General features: G+C 43.5%; 2 protein-coding genes across 2 annotated transcripts; both read right to left on the minus strand.

Annotated features, from left to right (window-relative positions):
• Positions 1-11,960: 11,960 nt before the first annotated feature.
• On the minus strand, positions 11,961-14,666 carry LOC117459994 (ferritin, middle subunit). The gene is made up of 4 exons (XM_034101191.2): positions 14,350-14,666; positions 13,523-13,669; positions 12,371-12,496; positions 11,961-12,266 (listed from the first exon to the last, which is right to left on the minus strand). Exons 1-4 carry the CDS (start codon positions 14,449-14,451, stop codon positions 12,111-12,113), a joined length of 531 nt encoding a protein of 176 aa, XP_033957082.1. The 5' UTR covers positions 14,452-14,666; the 3' UTR covers positions 11,961-12,110.
• Positions 14,667-14,886: 220 nt separating this feature from the next.
• On the minus strand, positions 14,887-22,448 carry LOC117459995 (perforin-1-like). Its single transcript, XM_034101192.2, has 2 exons — positions 22,437-22,448; positions 14,887-15,284 (listed from the first exon to the last, which is right to left on the minus strand). Exon 2 carries the CDS (start codon positions 15,271-15,273, stop codon positions 14,887-14,889), a length of 387 nt encoding a protein of 128 aa, XP_033957083.1. The 5' UTR covers positions 15,274-15,284; positions 22,437-22,448.
• Positions 22,449-24,167: the final 1,719 nt, after the last annotated feature.

The raw sequence follows: 24,167 nt of genomic DNA on the forward strand, positions 1-24,167 counted from the left end.
CAACAGGAAATTTCAATCTGGCCATTAATGATCTCAGAGACAAAGGAAGAAAGGCTTTCTATGCTATCAAAAAGTCTTCAAATATAGATATACCTGTTAGAATCTGGCTCAAAATATTCAATTCAATAATAGAACCAATCATACTGTATGGTAGTGAAGTGTGGGGTCCTCTTGGAAATCAAGACTTTGATCAATGGGACAAACACCCAATAGAAACCCTACATGCGGAGATATGCAAGAGCATCCTGAGAGTCCACAGGAACACCCCCAACAATGGATGCCGAGCTGAGCTAGGCCAATTCCCCCTTTTCATTAGGATACAACAAAGAGCAGTCAAATTCTACAACCACCTAAAAACCAGCGATCCCAACTCCTACCATTACAAAGCCCTCCATTGAGAGGAGTCCCCTCAACCAGCTGGTCCTGAGGCTCACCTCCTCTAACAGGACAAGGCCTCAGGACAGCCCTCACACAATCTGGCCCAACCAAATCATAGCTAAAGAAAAAGAAAATTACATCAACTATTGGACATGTACCACGAGAGCCCAAAACAAACTTCAATGCTATTTGTCTCTAAACAGACAGTACACGGTGGCAAACTATCTGAGCGCCGTGACTGATCCCAAACTGAGGAAGACATTAACAATGTACAGACTCAGTGACCACAGCCTGGCCCTAGAGACTGGTCCACACAGGCAGACCTGGCTGCCCAGAGAAGAGAGGCTGTGTCAGCTCTGTCCTCAGAGACAGGTGGAGACAGAGAGAAGAGAGGCTGTGTCAGCTCTGTCCTCAGAGACAGGTGGAGACAGAGAGAAGAGAGGCTGTGTCAGCTCTGTCCTCAGAGACAGGTGGAGACAGAGAGGAGAGAGGCTGTGTCAGCTCTGTCCTCAGAGACAGAGAGAAGAGAGGCTGTGTCAGCTCTGTCCTCAGAGACAGGTGGAGATAGAGCAACACTTCCTGCTGCACTGTCAAACATACCAAGACATTAGAACAAAGTTCTTTACAAAGATAACATGTGAACTCCAAGATTTTGAATCACTGTCTAACCAGAATAAAATGCAACATGTACTTGGAGAAAATAGTGCCAGCAGCATAGAAGCAGCGAAATATGTGAGCGCATGTCACAGCCTAAGAGACAACAACAACAACAACAACAACAACAACAACAACAACACATAACAGCTGTTCCTCTCAGCTCACTCTGATTGCTCCTCTACTTCATGTGTCTTTCTTTTCTTCTTTTTTATATTTGATACTTGAGGTTTTGTAATATATTGTTGTAAATTGTTTAATGAATGAATTGTATTTGTATGTTTTTCTTATCATATATCCTTGACGCTTTGGCAATATTGTTCACCTGACATTCATGCCAATAAAGCATATTGAATTGAACAGAGCTGAAAAGGCGTCCAAGAACGCTTCCCCTCTAGTCCAGGGTGAACATGTAGGATAAGAAACGGAGATAGAGAGCACAAAGACCTATCTCTTCGTCAGATGCACTCCCCCGCCTGGATAAGCGACTCTGTGCCCCATCCCCCTCTACCGGACCTTAGATCCAGAGGGAGAGGGGAGGGACCAAGCCCAAGGGGGGGTTTAGGTTTTTTTTTTTTTACAAATCTTTTTATTGCAAACAAGTCATAATCCAGCAAATGACAAGAAGTAAGCACAGTAGTAGTCAATACAAAACAGTACAGATGTTACAGTTAGCAAATGTAGACAATGGGGATCATTACAAAGGACCTCCTTGAAAATAAAATAAAGTATTGCTCCATATTCACTTCAAGGTTCGTAAAGAGTCCTTGTTTACAGTTTTTTTTTTTCATTTAACCCCCCCACCCCCCACCCACAGGTATGGTTGGCCCCAAATAGTAAAATAACTGAATTAGTAAGTAAAACATAAATAATAATAACAATAATAATCATACTAATACAAATACAAATAAATAAAAAGAAAGTCGAGAGCGAAAACAGTCTGTAAGAATCCGGTATAAGGGAAGAAAATAATAGTAAACATTGTCGTCTTGGTGAGAAAAAAGGGTTTCATTAAGAGGGAAAAGGAAATATAGAAGTATAGTAGTCTAGGGCAAAAGACAAAGGGTCATGGCGGAAGAGCAGTAATATTACTGCTCTTCCGCCATGACCCATGACCCCTTAAATGTGACCATTCATATGAATGGTCACATTTATTTTATTTATTTCCTTTCAGAGAGCTACCTGGGACTCAGCGTCAGAAGTGATAGGGAGTTCTTTGATAAGGCCTAATAGTGGGTCCCAGGTAGTATGGAAGGATTTCAGAGATCCTTTTAATGAGAATCTTAACTTCTCCAACTGAAGGCATTGCAAGACATCACGTATCCACTGATCATGTGTTGGTGGGGAAGCATGTATCCATTTTAAGAGAATAGAGCGTCTAGGTAATAGAGTGGTGAAGGCAATGACACGGCGTATAGTAATGGGCATATTCTCAGATGGAGGAAGGCCGAACAGTGCAGTCATAGGATTAGGGTCTATCTTTGTGTTAAAGGCCCGCTCAATGGTTCCAAATATGTCAGACCAAAATGTGTCCAACCTCGGGCAAGTCCAGAACATGTGCAGATGGTCAGCTGGGGATTGATTGCATCTGTTACAGGCATCACTACGATCTGGGAATATTTTAACCAGCTTAGCATTAGTAAAGTGAGCTCTGTGGAGCACCTTGCACTGAAGTAGGCCATGTCTAGCACAGATAGAAGATGTATGGACTAGGTTGAGAATGTCACTCCATTGATCCTCGGAAATGTTGCTACCTAGATCACGCTCCCAGAGCTCCTTAAGAGGTACCATAGGGTCCGGACTCAGGGAACCAAACTGACCATAGAGAACTGAAACCAAGCGCTTTTGATCAGGGTCGAGTGTGAGAAATGTATCAATCGGCGATTCGGGGGGGCGGTTAGGAAAATGGGGAAATTGCTTTTGGATGAAGTGCCTGATTTGGAAAAACCGGAAGAGATGACTGTTGGGCAGGTTGAATTTGACTGAAAGGGACTCAAAGGATGCAAAGACTCCATCCTCGTAAAGGTCATTAAGCGTTGCGAGACCATTGTTCGACCAAACGCGGAAGGCTGGGTCAGTACACGATGGGGAGAATAGGTGATTGTTTGAAATTGGGGCGTGAACCGAAGCTCTATGTAACCCGTGCTGTTTCCTGAATTGGAGCCAAATGCTTAAGGTGCTAGTAACAATTGGGTTACTCAAATGTGTATGGGAAGCTACAGGGAGCTGAGAGCAGATTATAGAGTGCAAAGGAGCAGAAGATGACAGCTCGATATGTACCCAAGGTGGGCAGGGGTCTGAAAGTTTATATTTAGCCCAATAGAGGAGTTTGTTAATATTAGAGGCCCAGTAATAGTGGCGAAAGTTGGGGAGCGCCAGGCCCCCTTCTGATTTAGGGAGTTGGAGACACAACCTTCTAATACGCGCAGGCTTGTTGTTCCAGATGAACGCATTCAACTGCTTATCAAGATCAGTGAAAAAAGATTTATTGATGCGCACTGGGATGTGTTGGAAAAGGTAAAGAAACTTTGGCAGGATGACCATCTTTATAAGGTTTACGTGACCCGCAAGAGACGAAGAAGGGAGGCCCACCTAGACATATCGGCTTTGCATTTATCTAGTAGAGGCTGAAAGTTTTTAGGGAACAGGTCTTTAAAAGAGTTTGCAACAAACACCCCCAAGTATTTGAACCCCTCCACAGCCCTTTTAAAGGGGAATAGGGATTGGGGAAGTGCCTCAGCCATTTTATTTACAAAAAATACTTCGCTCTTTTGAATGTTTAGTTTGTAACCTGATACACGGCCAAATTGATCTAAAATCGACAGTATGGGGGGGAGAGAGGATAAGGGGTTCGAGATCATAAGAAGAAGGTCATCAGCATATAGAGACAGTTTATGAACCATGCCATGACGCGTAATGCCCTCAAACCTATCATGGCTTCTGAGCCAGATAGCGAGAGGTTCAATGGCTATATTGAACAACAGCGGCGAAAGAGGACACCCCTGGCGAGTACCACGTTGGAGAGAGAAAGGGGGAGATCTAATGCCATTAGTGTGTACAGAGGCAGATGGAGAGGTATATAGGAGTTTAATCCAGGAAATAAATTAGGAATCGAAACCAAATTTATCAAGACTAGAAAATAGGAAACCCCACTCAACCCTATCGAAGGCCTTCTCTGCGTCAAGTGTCACTATGACTTCGGGGGTGTTAGAGGAAGGAGAGAAAATTATATTGAGCAACCTCCTTGTGTTAAAAAAAGAGTGTCTCCCCACCATAAAGCCTGTTTGGTCCAGCGAAATGATATCTGGCAGTACACGTTGGAGACGGATAGCCTGTATTTTGGCCAGTATCTTGCAGTCCACATTTAACAGTGAGATTGGTCTGTAACTGCCACACGAAGTAGGATCTTTGTCTTTCTTGAGAAGCAAGGCGATAGACGCAGTGGACAAAGTTTCTGGCAATCGGCCTGACTGGCGAGAGTCATTGTACATCCTAGCCAAAATCTGAGCTAACTTGGAAGAATATGCCTTATAGAATTCAACTGTATAGCCGTCGGGCCCAGGAGACTTCCCACTTTGCATAGATTGTATTGCATCATGTATCTCAAGGGTGGAGATGGGGCCGCCCAATTCACTAGCGATGTTCTCGTTCATTTTGGGGTAAATTAAGGAGTCAAGAGGATTGGGGGTCGTGGCAGGGATCGGGGGACAATCCGAAGTGTAGAGATTGGTGTAAAATTCCGAGAAAGACCTGTTAATATCAGCTGGATTAGAAGTAAGGTTGCCATCGGACAATCGGATTTGGGGAATCAATCTGGACGCACTGACCGCACGAGCTTGTTGAGCTAGGAGTCTACCAGCTTTGTCGCCCTGCTCAAAGTAACGCTGCCTACACTGTCTCAGTTGTCTCTCAACAATGCCTGTCATCAGAAGGTCGTGTTCTGAATGTAGCAGGAGGCGTTTTTTATAGAGAGAAGGAGAGGGAGAGGAGGAGTATGTTTCATCGAGTAAGTGAAGCTCAACACAGATTTCTGAAAGCCTTTTCATCTTTTCTCTTACGTGAAGTGTACGAAATGACCTGTCTCCGCACAGTGGCCTTAAGAGCCTCCCAAAGAATACCGCTACTAACGTCGGAAGTGTCATTAATTTCAATGTAGGAAGAAATCTGAGTGGAAAGATAGTCTCTAAATTCACTGTCTGACAGCAGGGGAGAATTGAATTTCCATAATGGAGGGGGGGACATACCAAGAGGGAAATTAATGTCAACCGAAGTGGGAGAATGATCTGAGATGGCTATCGGATGGTATTCGCATGAATTGACTAGATGAATCAAATTGTTATCGAGTAAAAAGAAATCAATTCGTGAAAAAGTGTGGTGCCTGTGCGAGAAGAAGGAAAATGCTATACTTTGCGGGTTAATAAATCTCCAGGGGTCTAAGAGTCCTAATCGTAATGCATTGTGCATTACTACCTTGGCTGAATTGGAGAGAGTGGCTTTGTGTGAGCGATGACCTGTCGAGACTCACGTCCTGGACAAATTCCAGTCACCAGCCATAATAATACGATGGTTGTTCGGCATTTGGGAATTTGAGCAAAAGAGGTTCACAAAAAAATTACCATCCATCCCAATTGGAGCGTAGATAGAAGCTAGTATCACTGGTGTGTTTCTGTAGTATGCCGAAACTATGACATAACGACCATTGGGATCTGATATCGAATTTGTCAATTCAAATCTGACATTCTTGTGAATAATAATAGCTGCCCCTCTGGCTTTGTGGGAGAATTTTGAGTGGAACAAGTGACTCATCCATGCCCTTTTAATACGAAGGGTATCAGAGATTTAAGATGAGTTTCCTGCAGGAATATGACATCTCCATTCAGAGTGTGCAACCGTGTCATTACCTTACCATCTTAGTAGCGTTGTTCATGCCCTTAGTATTCCAGGAAATCAGGCGCACTCCTCTACCTGTCGTTGTCATGGCAGACACCATCTAGGAAGTTCCTCAAAGACAAGTTTACCTGGACAAACACTATCTTGCATACACAGGAGAAAGAGAAGAGAGGACGACGAAAATAATAATAGTAATGATAATAACAAAAACAAAACAAACAAAAAAAAAAACATGTGGCCATACCTATAGCTAAACCCAAAATGCACAGCATAATCAAGCACTCTAGCTTAGATCTATGTAATTACACTAACGCTTGTAATTACACTAACACTAGTCTTCCGGGGACCTAGTCCCTATCTAAACAGTAAACCATCCCCAAAATATCCCACACAGAACAAGTGGATGGGTAAGTGAATAGGAAATTGTCAAATATTATGCAGATAAATCTATGCCAATACCAAACCACAGAGAACAGAGAAGAGAACACACATACAATTTAGTGCAGTAAAAATCAGCATGAATAGCCGGTCCAACAAGTGAATACAATGTATTTTATCCATACAGATACCCTAAATGAGACATAATAGGAAATAAAAAAGTGCAAAGAAATCCCTGAATGGTAAAGGCACAGGTGGGACAAGAAAATAAGCAAGTGCAACAGCTCCGGATAACGTGTCGTGTGACCCAGAGCTATTTAATAGAAGAGTTACGACCACCGGAAGTCCAAAAACGGTTATCGTCACGTGGTTCATGTAGACGAGGGACGTTCCCCGGAAGTTCATGGCGGGCAATGTGAATGCATTGATAACAGGAGATAGAACTACGATTTTTGGTAATTATTAGTGAATAAAGGTTTTGATTTGCAATATTTATACAACAAATCGATATGTGTATGTATTTACATCAATATGTTTTCAAAAATAAATCGAATTGCTAATATTAAGTGATATATTAGGATTAGTGTGAACAACTAGTTTACATGTTACTAACAGTGCCTTGGTTAAAGAGCCTGTTGCTGTTATTTATAGCTTTGATTCTTTCAAACCAATATTATCTTCTTAAACTTGTATGGTAGTCAGGAGCATCACTTTATAATGTTTATTGATACATTTAGAGGGAGGGGATCTAAAGTAATGCTTTAAAATTCAGATTGGATTCATTTCTACCATTTTCTTAAATTCATGGTAGTTTCAGTAATCCCCTGGTAATTGAGGACACAAGTTATCTAAATGACTAATGTTGTCTTTATGGCTTTCAGAAAGGACAGGAGACCGACAGGATATGATGATGATGATGATGATGATGATGATGTTAAATGTGTTGCTTTAGGAACATCCATTGCAAATACATGGAATTCAATAAACATAGAAGAGCATATCATGCAGTTTGTCGGTGCCTTTTCCTCCGTGTTGTCCTGGTTTGCTGTGCTGCCTCCTAGTCGCCACCATGGTTTGCTGTGCTGCCTCCTAGTCGCCACCATGGTTTGATGTGCTGCCTGGGGATGCTCAAATCGCTCAGAGAAAGGAGTACGAATGTACGGCTTCCCCACTGACACAGAGCGGAGGAAAAAATGGCTGGCTCAAGTCAGCAGGAGCAATTTCACGACCAACAGCAACAAAATATGTGATTTATATACAAACACTGCATTTGCACTTTTTCACAAAACGAAACCACACCATTGGGAGAGCTTAATGTTTTGTTTAATACAAAAAAACAGGGAAAGGCTTGAAAAACACTGAGAGTTGAGACTCAGGGTGCAGGATGAGGGTCTCAGTGCAGGTATTCAAGCTCCATTGAATCCCCCTCTGGTTCTTGTGCTGAGAGAGGGAGTAACAGACAGGAGAAAGGGTTATACACACCTATATAGCACACCTATTGCCTTGGGGAGATAACGTGTTTATTTATATAAAACAGTAGTATTAAACGTACCTTGTGTTTTCACTCTCACTTAAGTCCCTCTCCCTTTGCCATCAATCCAGAATCAGCTGGGCTGCAACATTATACAGACAGGTAATAATCAACAGAATCACAAGGACACAATATGGCTCTGCTAAAAACACTCACTCTTACACGCACCAAAGTTATATTTATCTAATATTTAACTCCCTCCACCCCCGCATACAATCCCGTTTAGAAGCCCCTCTTCTCTAATTCAACATGTTGGACGAAATGACATTAAGAGAACGGAATTTACAATTAAAAGGCTGTTCACGTGTGTTGCTAACTTGCTTCGGTATGCTAGCTTAATCTGTTATCTGTAAACGTTCCCTAAATCTACTAATTTAGGGATAATCCACTGACATCCTTTAATACACATGTTCATTTGAATCAGATGTACTGATAATATCCGCAATATACATCTTTAAACTTCTTCTTACCTTTAAAAGTCCGTCACGAACGGTGTATTATGCTGCAACTCCACAGCTCTGCCAGCCTTGGCGCTAACTTCCGGGGAACGATTGAGAGGCTCCACGATCCGCCATTGCTGTAAAAAAGTGGTCCATTGGAGTGAACGGAGATGTCGTAACTCTTCTATTAAATGGCTCTGGTGTGACCTATCAACAGGCATTCATAACGGCAAGGAACACACACAAAAAAAGAAAATATAAGAAGTCTAGCCGTGGGAAAACACACATGTCTGTCTGCGTGTTAACGGCATAATTGGAACCCATGTGAACTAACAGGTCAGACAAGTTACTTAGGTAGCCAGTAAGGCTAGTAAAATGGGCTAACGTTACCAAACCGCAGCAGTCAGGCGGAGGAGGAGGCATGAGAGCCGATACCAGATCGGTTAGCTGCAATAAAGTTCTTGGCCTCAGAAACGGAGGAAAGTCTCTTCCTGGCCCCGTCCTTCAGTGTGATGTTAAGCCTCGCCGGGAAAAGTAGTGCGGGCTTGAAGCCCCGTTGGTAAAGTTCAGACATCACCTCTTGGTATTCCCTGCGCTGTTCCACTATCTCAGAAGGATAATCCTCGTAGATTGCAATGGGGGTCCCACGGTACTGCAGCTTGCCTCTCTTAGCTCTGGCCTCACGGATGATCTTATCTTTCTGCTGGAATCTGTGGAGCCTGATGACCACGGGTCTCGGTCTCTGACCCGGTCCTGGCTTGATGGAGAGTGTACGGTGCGCTCTGTCGCACTCCGGTGGAGACTCAAAAACGCTGTCACCAAGGACTTCAGCCAGAAGTTTAGAAAAGAAGGAAGAGGGGTGAGGCCCTTCGATGGACTCAGGTAGACCAATGATCCTGATATTGTTACGGCGGCTGCGAGACTCGAGGTCCGTCAATTTAGCTTGTAGCTTAGTATTATTCTCAGCTAGTTTAGCACACATCGATTCCAAACGTTGTATGCGTCCGTCTTGTTCGTTAGCGTTGGATTCAAGCGAATTAATTGAGTGGGTATGATCGGAGACTGTGGTTTGAATGCAGTCTAGCTTGGCTTCGAGCGTAGATATAGTAGCCTTGAAATCCGCAGAGATAGCATTCCGGTGTTGTTCCAGTTGGTTAGCCAAGGCCGCCATGTTGAAGTCACCGCCATTTGCCGCCGGCACGGAAGACTGCTCCTTCTTGCCCGATCTCTGTTGCTTGGCAGCCATAATCCAGCACCAGAGTGTTCAGAGAGGAATAATTATCCACCTGGAGATGGCCAAAGGCAAAACTATGGGGATTTAAAATAGTCAATGAATAAAAGTTACGGGAGCTAGATTCGACACTGCCTACTCCATCTTGCCCCACCGAAAGTCTCGGTTTAGGGTTTTAAAAGAAAACCCAGCAGAGATCCAAAATGGATGAAAAAGTAATTACAAACGGTTTTATAAAACCAAGAGGTTATTTCTCATATTTCTAAAATGTTCTAATCTAATTCAGGGTTATACCAACTCAGCTCCAGCAACCAGACGTAGCAACCAGTCAGTCCAGTCAGAACCTTCTCTGAGGTCTCCCCGCCCCCAACCTACTAATCATAAAAAAACTGAAACCCCATAAAACCCCAATAATATTAATAACACTTAATAATATTAAAAATAGTATCAATTCTGTGGATAACTAAATAAATAAATAATTAAACAAAAGCCAGAGAGAAAAGGTGAGTTTTAAGTGTTGATTTAAAAAAAAAAAACAGGGTCTGGGCCGACCTCACATGGAGGGGCAGAGTGTTCCAGAGCCTGGGGCCCACCGCTGCGAAAGCTCGATGCCTTCGGGGTTTGAGCCTGGTCTTAGGCACTATCAACAGCAGCTGATCAGCCGACCTTAAGGCTCTGCCTGGGGTGTAGCGATGGAGGAGTGAATTGGGGTGATGTGGTCACGCTTTTAATGGCCAGTGAGAAGACGTGCAGCTGCGTTCTGCACTAGCTGCAGGCGTCTAATTGAGGCCTGGTCTATACCCACATACAGAGCGTTGCAGTAATCCAGTCTCGAGGTAATAAAGGCGTTAATAACCCTTTCTAGGTCATTAGAAGATAAAAACGACTTGGTCTTAGCCAATAGTCGTATTTTGAAAAAGCAGGTCTTGACTACAGTGCTAACCTGCTTATCAAATTTAAAGGCACTGTTGAAGGTCACTCCAAGGTTCATGACAGAGGGGAGGATACTTTTATTGAGGGAGCCCAGAATATCAACCGGGGAGACTGTTGGTTGGGATCCAAAAAAGATGACCTCGGTCTTGCTCTCATTGAGGGTGAGGAAGTTTTGGCTCAGCCAGGATTTTATCTCCATTAAGCAGTCCTTCAACTGCTGTAGTGAGTTGGCATTTTGATTGAGAGGCAGATAAATCTGTACATCATCAGCATAACAATGGAAGGGTTTATTATGTTTTGTGAGAATTGAACCTAGGGGCAGTATCTACAATAGGAAAAGGATGGGGCCCAGAATCGAGCCTTGGGGAACCCCACAGATAAGAGGGGCTTTGGCAGGGGAGAAGGCACCTAACTGCACTGAGAAGCTACGGTCCGTCAGGTAGGACCTGAACCATGCAAGGGCAGAGCCTGTAATACCTGCGGACTGTTCAAGCCGTGAAAACAGGATACTATGATCCACAGTGTCAAAGGCAGCAGTTAAATCTAACAGCGCCAAAACAGCTGGGCTACCTGAGTCGGCGGCTAGGGGCAGATCATGAAAACTCTTCAAAGGGCTGTTTCAGTGCTGTGCATAGGTTTAAAGCCAGACTGACATTTTTCGTGGATGCCATGCGTGGTTAAAAACGACCTGCAGCTGGGCGTAGACTACTCGCTTCAGGGCTTTAGATAAAAAGGGTAGCTGGGAGATGGGCCTGAAATTTGCGAGAATGGAGGGATAGAGATTTTTCTTTTTAAGTAGTGGCTTAACCACGGCATGTTTGAAGGCAGCTGGGACACATCCTGAGCTAAGAGGTGTTTACAAGCAATAAAACACTTGTTCCAACGGATTCAAAAACATCTCAGACAGCATTCCCTCTCGCTTCCTTAGTGGCCACAGGTGCGAAAGCTCTCTCCAGAGCTGCTGGAAGCCCAATCTCGGGGACCGGAGAAATATTCTCGCCACGCCAAGCAACAGCCGAGAACAACCTCAACCTATAAGTAACCTCGTAAGCCAAGCTACTGATGCTGGACAGGTTCTCAGTGGCTGCACAATAAACAGCAACAAACACATTCATGTAAATAAATAGCCAAATAATGGATCAACGCTCTGTCTAATATGTTCGATAGCTGTTAGTGTTGTTGCATAGCAACCACCTCGCACTATGTTTCGTGCAGAAGGCAACGGAGGGAACATTTTATTTTGATCATCATTATTTACTAATAGAAACAAATTAGAGTGTAGTTTTCTTTCATATTGCCACACTTGGTAACCGTTTTATAAAAGCAATAGCTCACTTCAGGCCGTGATATATCCTCATTGCATCACAGCTAAGGGGGTTGAACCACGCCCCCTAGCTGTGATATAATGAGCATATACCACGGCCTGAAGTGAGCCATTGCTTAAATGTACCATTCAAACCTAAAAGCTTACAAGGTTTAAAAGATACCTTCTCCTTTTAAAATGAGAAAAAGTCTCGAGACAGAATCCAGCTCAAAACGTTTATTCAGTCATCAGAAACTTCCATGTTAAAAGTGTAACAGGAGAGGAGGATTATGGGTAATGTAGTCAAACATGATCATCTACATATGATCAGATCAGGTGAACTCTGAGGATCAGCTGATCTGTCAGGTGAGTTCAGTTCTTCCCCCCCATGGTGTGCTTGTCGAACAGGTACTCGGCCATCTTGTTGGTGTTGGAGTCCATTCTGCTCAGATTAGCGATGAAGTCTCCGAGCTTCTTGATGGACTCGACCTGCTCGTTCAGGTAGTGAGTCTCCAGGAAGTCACACATCTGAGGAGGAGGAGAGAGCAGACGTTAACAACTAAAGCTTCAGAGACGTTGAACCCCAGAGATCATCAGTGTGTAGTTCCTCATGTTCAGCAGGTGTTCCTCACATGAGGGTCGGCGTGGTCTGAGGCCAGTTTGTGCAGATCCAGCAGAGCCTGGTTCACGTTCTTCTCCAGCTGCAGAGCGGCCTGCATGGCCTCCAGACCCGAGCCCCACTCGTCTCGCTCTGGCTTCTGTAACGAGGGAGCACCACCAGTTAGAGGGGAGGGTACATAAAGCAAAGAGCCTCAGTCTTAGTCTTAAATAAGTGAGAAACATGTTTATTTTAAGACAGACTTAGGAACGCCACCACTAAGTTTGTCCCTTTATAATAACCCGTATGCACTTGCAGTCTACATCACTTCTCTTCATTTAAGCACACTAGTTTCTCATGTTTACATAAAAAGACATTTAAAAATATTTGTTCATGTACTTTTTTTTTATATGCATTTAATTATATTTTGTACTCGAGCCCAAAGCCTTATTCACAAGCCGCTGGAACAAGAATAAAAACCCTTTAAAGTACATTTAATCTATTAGACGACATGTCAATATACATACTAAGATTAGTCCTGTACAATAAAACAGGACGAGGTGCAAATGGAAATATTCTGTATTTTTCCAAGCCAAGCCTTTAATGCATCCGTTAAAGTCAACGCCCTGTTGCATTATGGTACATATAGTTGGATAAATGACCCCCACCCTAAATAAGCTTTCTCACGGCGCTGCCAAGTCACCTGAGCCGAGAGCCAATGAAATCTGTGGCTTTAACGGCACTAGGATGTTGAGATTTAGGGTAAACATGTTTTACCAAAATAAGAGTATTTAAAGTCTTAATACTGCAGTTCAAGTTGTTCACGGTGTACTGAGTTCAACAGCCTCTGCTTCTTGTTTGTTTACAGAGCGTTGCATAAACAGGATGTGGGTGGATTGAGTGACTCAGCAGTTTATCTGGTAGACTATCTCAGGGTGCGTCGGGCAGACATTTTGTTCCAACAGGCGCTCACCTTGACTAAAAGCTCTTTGAGCAGGTTCTCTCTCACTGACCCTGCTGTGATGTTACATGTTTGTGGTTCGTTGCTCGTGTGTCTTGATGTGTGTCTGGTGGTGTTACACATGGAGCTGCTGTGATGCAAGGAGCATTTCAGACTTGATCTGACCATTAAAGTATTATCGTATTGTAGACGTTCTGCAGACATGACGTCCTGACAGATATTTACCTTGATGTCCTGCAGGAAGATGCGTCCTCCTCGACTGTTCTGGAAGGTGAGCAGCTTGTCGGCGTGCTCCCGCTCCTCCTCGCTGTTCTCCTTGAAGAAGTGAGCGAAGCCGGGCAGGGCCACGTCGTCACGGGAGAAATAAAAGGCCTGCAGACAGAGAACAGACCGGTCGTTACACACAGAACAGGTCGAGACAAACGGTCGTTATGAGCCGAGGGCAGACAGAAACATGAGTCATGATTTCAGGGTGGGGATAACAACCAGCGTAAGCATGACACAGCATTATGTGTACTGAATTGTGGACAGGGACGAGAACAGTCAGAAATGGAAGCAGTATTTAGATCCATAACTTAAGTAGAAGTACTATCATCTTAAAATACTAAAGTGTCTGATTAGATAAAGTCAGTAATACCCGTTCAGTCTGAGGTAGAAACAGAGGAGGGTCTGTAATCTAAAGACAGTTTAACAGAAGTGAGAATAATGTAGTCTGTAGCCTTTAGGTTATGCTAATGCATGTTAGCTTAAAACAGGGATTCTGTGATTGTATGAGGACATCTGTAAAACAATAGTCCGCTATCTTGTATTTGTACACCCTGCATCACCAGATTACTCCACGGTTATGGAGATAATGTTGTATTTGATTGGGTACCAAACAGTTAAACAGTTTTTAGTTTGTGTGTGTCCTTGGCTCTCTAGGCACTTGTGTTTTGCCCACCAGAGACTACGTGGTTCCCCTGTGACGTTCGCTTGTTTACTCATAATACACTTAAACAATTTAATACAGGCACACAATTAACATGTAACGGTGTAAGAAGAGTGTTTCTTACCATGGAGGTGTAGGAGTAGGAGGCGAACAGCTCCATGTTCAGCATTCGGTTAACGGCCGCCTCGCAGTCGCGGTGGTAGTTCTGTCTCACCTGGGAATCCATCTCAACTGGCGTTTCTTCGCTGTTTTCTTAACAAAACGGTACAAAAATAAAGCTTACGAAGACTCTTCGGAAGTGCAAATTGAAGCAGAGGTTTTTTCCTGTGTGTCCGGAATGGATTTAAGTGCGAATTCAGATAGAGATGAAAGAAAAGTTCCGTTCAAACACTGTTGAAGCAAGAACTGTTTCTTCCCGAGTGTGAAATGGCAGTTGAGTCGCTTCCTGTATTTATACCAGACGGGGGTCGTGGCGTCACTGCGCGTCTCCTCCAATCAGTGAGCTTTGGAGATCACATGACGGTGACTAAGCATTCTCTCTTCAGACTGGTGACAATGACTCAGCCGTTTTGACATCAAGTTTATATACAGAAAATGTTATATACATATTTATATGTAAAGACTTATAGTCGGATACATCTTTGAAGTGTTACTGACTGAATTAGCCGAGGGAGTAGGTGTAATGAAGGGTGCCACCTTCTTCAAGAACGCATTCATGCTCATGGGTTCCCAGCTTAATTTGCCGCCGGCAGACTCCAAGCAGGTCATCGGACCAGAAGTCCTCGTCATAAACCTCAAGCCTCATCACTTCATTCTCTCGGGCGTTGAAGTGAGTGAACTCTTCCTCCCACCAGGGGTTTCGGTCGTTGTCGCGAACTGATGTTTCACCCAGAGTGGTAGATCCATAAAAAACCTTGACATAGCCATCCGGAGTTCCTAGAAAGCTTGAATCAAGTTTGCTGGCCCGCAGGTTAAACAGCTTGAGCTGGGCTTCAGCCACTGTCAGAGCGCACAGGACCAAGAGCAGGAGCGGAGAACAGGAGGCCATGGCTGCAGAAGCTGTGGAAGATGAACATGTTAGAAAAATGTCACTTAGCAGCTACAAGGATTCCAAGGAACAGGAGGGCTGTGTACTGGGTAATACATCTACAAGTGGTAGTCCTCCCTGGAACTCTCTGGGTGCAAAGCCTAAGAGTAAATCATTTCCATGGGATTTGGGAGGACGGATAACAGGCAGAGCCCAGCGCTCAGAAATCTATGATGCGACCGGCTGGCCTGCATTGTTATCACCCAGGAAGAGCGCCTCTTCAACCCCTAAACAGCCGTGGACAGCTGCTAAAGGGAGAACTACAAAAACTCCTCCTAAACCACCGAGTGTGCCAATCCAGAACAGATACGCTCCGCTGACCGAGAGCCGGAGATCTCTTTCTGATGACCTTGATAACCCGTCCTCTTCACACAGCAGGGTAAGGACCAATAGCTACTCCAAAAGTAAAAGGCTAGAGGGAAAGCTAACGACTGGGCCTGAAACTCTGATTGTGGGTGACTCTGCTGTAAGAGATGTAAAAGGTCTGTGTAGCAAGAACAACACCAAAGTACTCTGTTTTCCCAAGGATGTGGTCTCTGACTTGGCTGAGAAGGTCCTGCATATTGGGGCTGAACATCCGACTGTGAAGAATGTAGTTCTGCACATTGGAACAAATGATGTTGTGAAACAACAGTCAGAAGTGCTGAAAGAAGACTTTAAATGTCTGTTGGAAACTGCCAGCTCTCTAAATGCAGATGTGTTCATCAGTGGCCCTCTACCGCCAGTCAGAAGAGGAGTGGAGAGATTCAGCAGATTGTTTGCACTGAACACGTGGCTTTCAACTGTCTGTACTGACCATTCTGTCCATTTTATTGACAATTTTAACTTTTTCTGGGACCGCAGACATCTTTTCAAGGCAAATGGAGTTTGTCAGGAGTGAAATTGTTTATCTCTAACATATTCAACTGCCTGCGTCATCAATCTGTTCCCTCTGCCAAGGACAAGCGGCAAGAGGAATCAAAACAGGAGAAAGACACAACACATCGCGCAGAAAACCCTGAAGAATTATCACTGCACCCGCCTGAGGAATGTTCTGATTATGGGAGACCTATGAGACACATGGAGGAGTCTCCACCGCCCGTCACCCCCCCCCCTGTCAACGCCTTTGAGGATACTCTTCATTCATCCCCCAGCTCTCTCTACTCTCCGCTCACCCTTTCACCCTCGCCCTCCCCCCTGGAGTTCGATGACCGCATGAAGGCGACACGCAGGGTTGGCAGCATGTCCTTTACCCCCACCCCTCAACGACGCCCACCAAAATCACCGAAGCAGAGATGCGCACCATCTCGCCCGGCTTCATCACCATGCCTACCACAATCATCCAAACCAAAACAATACAAGGAAGATGGAAGCAGATTTCCAAACCCTCCTTTCTACAGTGTCGCCCTCACCCTGCCCTCCTATGATGAGAGGAGCAGGGTGGTGGGTCCTCCCTCCCCTTCAAAGCCTGATAGGGATGTGTGTGTACAAAACGCTGCAAACTGATATGTGCTGGGTCCAGGCTCAAGGGCGTATGGCACTCCCAACTCTTTACAGGACATGCCGGGGCCCTGCCTGCCTGTAGCTTTGCCGATATCTGTGTTGATAGGTAATAGATTAAGAGCGGTGAATCATCTTAGAAACAGGAAGCGCTCAAACGTTTGTGTGAGTTTATCTAATTTAGCAGTGATTCCATGTCAGCCACAGCTTGTTACAAAAAACCTGACTGATAGTGTGTTTAACGAACTTAAACTAGCGTTATTAAATGTCAGGTCTTTGGCAGGAAAAACATTTTTAATCAATGATTTTATCACTGAGCACAATCTCGATTTTATGTTTTTAACAGAAACTTGGATTGAACAAAATAACAGTGCAGCTGTCCTTATCGAATCAACCCCTCCCAACTTTAGTTTTATGAGTCAGGAAAGAATGCATAAGAAAGGGGGTGGAGTTGCTATTTTGTTCAATGATTCCCTTCAATGCAGGAAGACATCTTATTGGAACTTTGCTTATTTTGAATATGTGGCCCTTCAGCTGAAATGCTCCTCTCGAGCTCTGTTCCTAAATATCTATAGACCACCCAAATACTGTGCAAGCTTTTTTGATGACCTTACTGAACTGCTGTCTATAGTGTGTATTGACTTTGACCGTCTAGTCATTGTTGGTGATTTTAACATCCATGTTGACAACCCCCAGGACAGAGGGGCTAAAGAACTGTTTTGTGTTCTTGATAGCTATGGACTGACTCAGCATGTGACGGAGCCCACGCACAATAAGGGGCACACTCTGGACTTAATTATCTCAAAGGGTCTGATTATCTCTAAGGTTGTGGTGACTGATGTTGCGCTCTCTGATCATTCCTGTGTTTTCTTTGAGAGCTCTATTTCTGTTCACAAAAATGTTCAAAAAGAGGTAACCACAAAGCGATATTTAACTGTAAAAATTTAAATTTTAAATTTTAAATACTAGGGAAATGTTTACTTAGAATATTTCTTCCCCACTTGCCCCTGCTAACATCTCAGTAAATGAGCTAGTAGATCATTTTAATTCAAAAATGTAAAATGTTATAGATGCCATTGCTCCAACTAAGGTAAAGGAAGTGTCTGGCAAGAAAATATCTCCATGGAGAAAGGCCATGACCGTGAAAACAGAAAAAAGAGAGTGTCGAAAAGCTGAACGCAGGTGGAGAAAAATAAATCTCCAGGTTCACTTTGAAATCTATAAAGAGAGACTTGGCCTTTATAATTTGGAATTGAAAAACACACGACAATCGTTCTTCTCTGACATCATTACCAAAAACAAAAACAACGCACGTGCCTTGTTTGCTACCGTCGACAGACTAACTAACCCCCCAGTGTCAGTCGCCTCTGAATTTCTATCCACCAGGGCGTGCAATGATTTAGCCTCCTTCTTCACTGACAACATTCAGAAAATCAGACAAGCAGTCAGTGCCTCTGCATCAGGAACAGCAAATGTGTTGTCTCTGTGTCCACCTAATATCAATTCAAACACCATGACACAATTCCATCAGATTAATGATAAAAACCGAGAGGACATTATACAACTTCTGAAATCCTCCTCCTGCTGCCTTGATATTATTCCAACAGGATTTTTCAAAGATGTTTTTCGTTGCATGGCCTCAGATCTACTTCATATAGTAAACAAATCTCTTCACTCAGGTATTTTTCCACAGGCCCTGAAAACTGCAGTCATTAAACCGCTCTTAAAAAAGAATAATCTAGATCAGGGGTGCCCAACCTTTTTTGAACCGAGAGCTACTTTTAAAGTTGCCAGTCTGCCGAGATCTACCAGTCCAAATAGAGAGGCGTAGCCATTACTGACAGCCTACTACCAGGTAAATACACACTTCTACTTGTATACAACTGACCTTTAATACTCCATAAAATACTGCAGATCCTTTATTTTACCTCTTTCTAATCTACACACATACAAGTATTTAACTGAAGTTACACAACAGTGTTGTTGATACAGAGTTGGAGTTTATCCACACGTCACACTACAGTGGGTAATGTTTTCAAGAAACATTGAACAGTGCTGCCACATATGACACAGGAAAAAAAGAAAAGACTCTGAACCCTTTCTTTGCCATTATATAAAAATAGTGTTGCTACAAAAGTATAAATGAGGCTTACTAATAAGACAACTCAGATCTGAAGCTACACAGGAATCTGCTGCCAAAGTGCAATAAAAAAGACAAAATTAATAGAATCAAACCCTTTTTTGTTGCATTTTAGTAGAGTATAACAATAAATGCCTTTAAAATAGGATGCAAGCAACACTAGTTTCTTAACCTGAATTGATAATAGACTATAATAAATGTAAGTTTGCATTCTTATACCATTTTGTACAATAATTATAATGAATAAGTTCAAACAAATTAAAACTTACAGCTGATTAATAACGGTATCTAACTTGAGTTTTTATTATATCAAAAACCTGTTGAAATGCTTCTGTTATTTTTACTGTCCCCCAAAAAGCGAGTCGGCAGCCTCCAGGAATGCTTCTTTCACAACTTCGCCGTCTTTGAAAGACTTCATGTGTTTCGCAAGAACATGACTGACACGATAAGATGCTCTGGAGCAGCCTTGCTCTTGTTGTTGGGCCTGGTGAAAATGGACTGCTGTGCATTTAGCTGTCCTCTCAGGCCCCTCCCCTTTTGGGAGCGTAGGGCAGAATTAGGAGGGAATTCCGTCTCGTAGCGTTTGTGCACTGTTTTGAAATGCCGCTCCTAAATGACCCTTCTTCGATAAAGCCACGCTCGCATTGCAGATGAGACAGATGGACTTTGAATTGGAATACATACAACAATAATCATCCTCCCACTCGGAGTGAAAATTATATATTTTGGGCTTTTCTGCTTCTGCCATAATTGCGGTCTTGTTTGTGTGCGGACTGTCACTCCTGTTGACATGAGAGGCTTCTCAATACTCAAATTTCCCCTCCTCGACTCCTCGACTCCTCGGTCCTCCGGTAGTGACCCGGAAATGAATTTCAGCGCGCCATTTTGAAGGACGTCTCATTTCTCTAAATGCACACCGAGGACCGAGGATCGAGCATCGAGGAGGCTCTCTGGAGGAGCTATAACCGAGGATACACTGATGGTTCCTCCACGGCTCCTCCGCAGATGCATTTCCGGGAACGGTGGAGGCGTGACGCACGGCCGGACTTATCTCAGCCAATGACAGCTCTGCATGCATCCCCTGGATATTATTTGAGAACCTGCTCTCATCGCAACGCGATGTTTACAGTGAGAACAGCTGTGAGGTCCTGCAGAAAGCAGAGCAGTGTGTAAAATATATATCACTCAGTATAACAGGCCTACTCTCTTTATTTGCTTTAGTTTAGTAGATATCTACAAAGAGTCCATATTTTTCTAAAACCATTTAGTGCTTCACATAATAAAATACACAACGGCTGTAGCCTGATTATGCTTTAGCAGCTGTAGGTGTGTGTGGTACAGTATGTAGGTGTGTGTTGTACAGTGTGTAGGTGTGTGTTGTACAGTGTGTAGGTGTGTGTTGTACAGTGTGTAGGTGTGTGTTGTACAGTGTGTAGGTGCGTGTGTTGTACAGTGTGTTGTACAGTGTGTAGGTGCGTGTGTTGTACAGTGTGTAGGTGTGTGTGTTGTACAGTGTGTAGGTGTGTGTTGTACAGTGCGCAGATGCCGCGGACAGACGGGTCTCAGTTGGTTTGATGTCCTTACTTTTAATACTTGCAAATACAACTTTTGGCCCGTAATTTCAATTCCCCATTTCAGCGACCAGAGAGAGAGGGGGGGGGGGGGGGTATATCCAGTCTCTGACTGTGTTACGTTATTATGAGAGTGCTCTCATACTTTAAATTGTATATATTTATATAAATATATTTGTGTGTGTGTGTCCGCATCTGTAGCCTGTTATTGTCTCATTATACCGCACTCTCAATGAATTCAAATAAAATATGTGGGGGAACAATGTTCAGCTGATCTAACAGAGATTATAAAATATGACAAAACACTCGACAGCTGATGCAGCTGTTGCCACGTCATAATGAACGGACGTCGCTTTAATATGACCGCTCAGAGGAGAGGAGTTCTCATTTCTTTAAACGTCTGCTACTTCCCCTCCTCTCTCCTCGGTTCCCCTCCTCGGTCCTCCGCTCGCATCTCCTGTGGGCGGGTCTAAGTCTCGAGGAGGGGAGTCGAGGAGGGGAGTCGAGGAGGGGAAATTTGAGTATTGAGAAGCCTCTATTGACAACGTCAGCGAAATAGTGCCCACTGCCCACCAGCCACGCCCCGACACATGGGGTCACGGCGGCCAATCACAAGCTTTGGTGCATTCAAGTGCATTATTCTGGCACGGGAAGATTATGTTATAGGACATTAACGATAAAACAGAATATTGTTGTTCTATTTTAAGACACATCTCGCGATCGACTGGGAATCTCCCCGCGATCGACTGGTTGGGCACCCCTGATCTAGATGCTTCAGTAATGAACAATTACAGGCCCATATCAAACCTGCCATTTCTAGGTAAGATCATTGAAAAAGTTGTTTTTCAACAGTTGAGTAACTTCTTGCATTTAAATAGTTGTTTTGATGTGTTCCAGTCAGGCTTTCGTCCAAACCACAGCACTGAGACTGCTCTTGTAAAGGTCTTTAATGACATCCACTTAAACACAGACAGTGGCAGAACTTCAGTGTTAGTATTATTAGATCTCAGTGCTGCGTTTGACACCGTTGACCACAGCATATTACTCGACCGACTGGAAAACTGGGTGGGACTTTCGGAAACAGTTCTAAATTGGTTTGAATCCTACTTAAAGGACAGAAACAACTTGTTTCTATAGGTAAATACACATCTGAGTTGACAAATATGACATGTGGGGTACCTCAAGGCTCCATCTTGGGGCCTCTTCTCTTTAACATCTACATGCTACCACTGGCTCAGATAATGAAGAACAACAAAATAAGTTACCATAGCTATGCGGATGACACACAAATTTACGTAACAATTTCACCAGGAGACTATGCTCCAATTCAAACACTGAGTAAGTGCATTGAACAAATCAATGACTGGATGTGTCAGAACTTTCTCCAATTAAGGCGAGACACGGCAGGCAAAAACATCGTTTTTCAAGTACTGGTCAATTTTGAGATTTTGTGCTATTTTGATTTCTTTCAGGCTTTTGGAAGGAAACGTACAAAATACACATTTAAGTGTTTATTTTACTATAGTTTGTCTATTTGCGTCTGTAGATTTCTCCTAAATTCACCAAAAGTTAGCATTCTAACGTAACATAAAGTACCGCGACCGCTGTGTGCAGCATGTCAAAAGAGTAAGTAAGTAAGTAAGTAAAACTTTATTTATATAGCACCCTTCTCAACACGGATGTACAAAGTGCTTTACAGTACAGGACACAATTCACAGTACAACTATAAATGTAGAATAAAAGGCATAAAACGGCAGCAGGTAATACATAGGATAAAAAATACGACAAAACACCCATAATAAAAAAGAAAAAAAGAAGACAGCCACTAACTCAGGTTACTCTGAAGAACTGAAAAGGTAAAGCTCAAACGCTGTTCTGAGCAAAATGACAGGAACATTTGAATATTATTATTATTATGAACAGTGCAGTATTACCTGTAGTCCTGATGCTGGTCTCTCTGCACACTGGGTGCTCTTCCTTACGTTTTTAAAGGCTAGCAAACCTCTTATCAGCTTCATCCCGCCCTCCCACAACACATCGACCAACCTGCTCCACGACCTGCTACACAACCTGCTACACAACCTGCTACAAAACCTGCTACACGACCTGCTACACGACCTGCTACACAACCTGCTACACAACCTGCTACACGACCTGCTACACGACCTGCTACACGACCTGCTACAAAACCTGCTACAAGACCTGCTACACGACCTGCTACACAACCTGCTACACTATCAGCATTTTACCGACAGACTTAGAATGTAAAATGCAGCTAAGTCCACCCTGATCAGTGCAGAAATAATTTGTTAGGGACAAAAAGCCTATAAAGAGGCACAGCACCATCACCATCAGGGTCTGATTTATTAAAACAACAACAGTAACTGAGAAACACTAAATGCTACATTTCAATGTTTACAATCCGTCACTAAATTCATGGCAAACCAATTTTAACATCATGCAATAACACTGAGACGACATTAGTTGCATTGAACTGATCTTTTTAATAAGTTGTACTTAATGTCGTGAAACATGGGCTTGAGCTTCACTGAGGACCTTTGTCATTCTGACAGGGAGGCTAACTGCAGTTATTACACTTAGTGTTTTAAAATATGCGAAACTCTGTTAATATAAAACCCACACTGCTCAAACTTCCTTATTTTCTTAAATTGGTATATCTATTTATTTATTTCGGGGCGTGGGGAACGAAGAGAAAAAAATATATGAGCATTTTATGAGCATGGGATTTTGACCCCTCATATAAACATATGCATAATTTTGCGCCTATACTTTGCGGCCACACGCCGTGCCAAGCAACGCTTATTGTTTATGTCCTTTGAAACGCAGGCAGTCATATAATTAGCTAGAACTAGCTAGATCTGATAGATGTTGGACGAACGCGAGTGAAGTCATAACCGGACGAGAGAGAGAGATCAGATCCGCTGCTGCTAGGGTGACCAGATGTCCCGCTTTGCGCGGGACTGCACAGCATTTTCACGACTTTTGGTGCGTCCCGCAAATTGAGACGATGTCCCGCATATTTCATTTTGATTGGCTAAAAACGCTTTTCTTTAAAATCAGATTCATCCCAATGGCTGTTGAGAAAGCAGGGAAGGCTATCATCAGGGGGCTGTGTTTGCTGTCAATCAAACTGTAAACACACGGGGGTGCTGGTCAAGTGTTAACCAATGAGAGTAACTCACTCACACACACCCCCCCACCCCGCCCAAACAACCAACAACGAACGCAGGCGACGCAGCAGGTTATGGAAAATGGAGGAAACTGAAACTACAGCTAAGAAGATGCACATACAACAAAGACTGGGAAGACACTTACACCCGTGGGTGAAGCCAGTGCAGGGCGACTCTCAGAGAGTTTTTTGCAATCTTTGCAAGAGTCATTTTTCAATTTCACATGGCGGTGAATATGACGTCAAAAGACACAGAGAATGCGATTCTCACAAGAAACGTGTCGCTCAAAAGAGACATCCCACTCTATGGAGACATTACTCAAACCAAAAAATGATGGTCACTCAGACAAAGGTAACAGCAGCAGAAATAACCAGTGTTTACCATACAGTGCAACACTCCCATTCATACCGGTCAAATGACTGGTAACAAGCTAGCGCCGACCATTTTTCCAGACTCTGAGATAGTAAAGAAAAT

The sequence above is a fragment of the Pseudochaenichthys georgianus genome, chromosome 15, assembly GCF_902827115.2.
Source record: "Pseudochaenichthys georgianus chromosome 15, fPseGeo1.2, whole genome shotgun sequence".
NCBI classification, from domain to species: Eukaryota; Metazoa; Chordata; class Actinopteri; order Perciformes; family Channichthyidae; genus Pseudochaenichthys; species Pseudochaenichthys georgianus.

What these genes read in the sequence shown, in the direction of transcription:
- LOC117459994 (XM_034101191.2), bottom strand. Translation starts at nt 14,451, where the DNA reads ATGGATTCCCAGGTGAGACAGAACTACCACCGCGACTGCGAGGCGGCC. An exon ending in TCTTCCTGCAGGACATCAAG is followed by an intron (nt 12,497 to 13,522) that starts GTAAATATCTGT and finishes CCCTCGTTACAG; the next exon opens with AAGCCAGAGCGAGACGAGTG. An exon ending in CAGACCACGCCGACCCTCAT is followed by an intron (nt 12,267 to 12,370) that starts GTGAGGAACACC and finishes CCTCCTCCTCAG; the next exon opens with ATGTGTGACTTCCTGGAGAC.
- LOC117459995 (XM_034101192.2), bottom strand. Translation starts at nt 15,273, where the DNA reads ATGGCCTCCTGTTCTCCGCTCCTGCTCTTGGTCCTGTGCGCTCTGACA.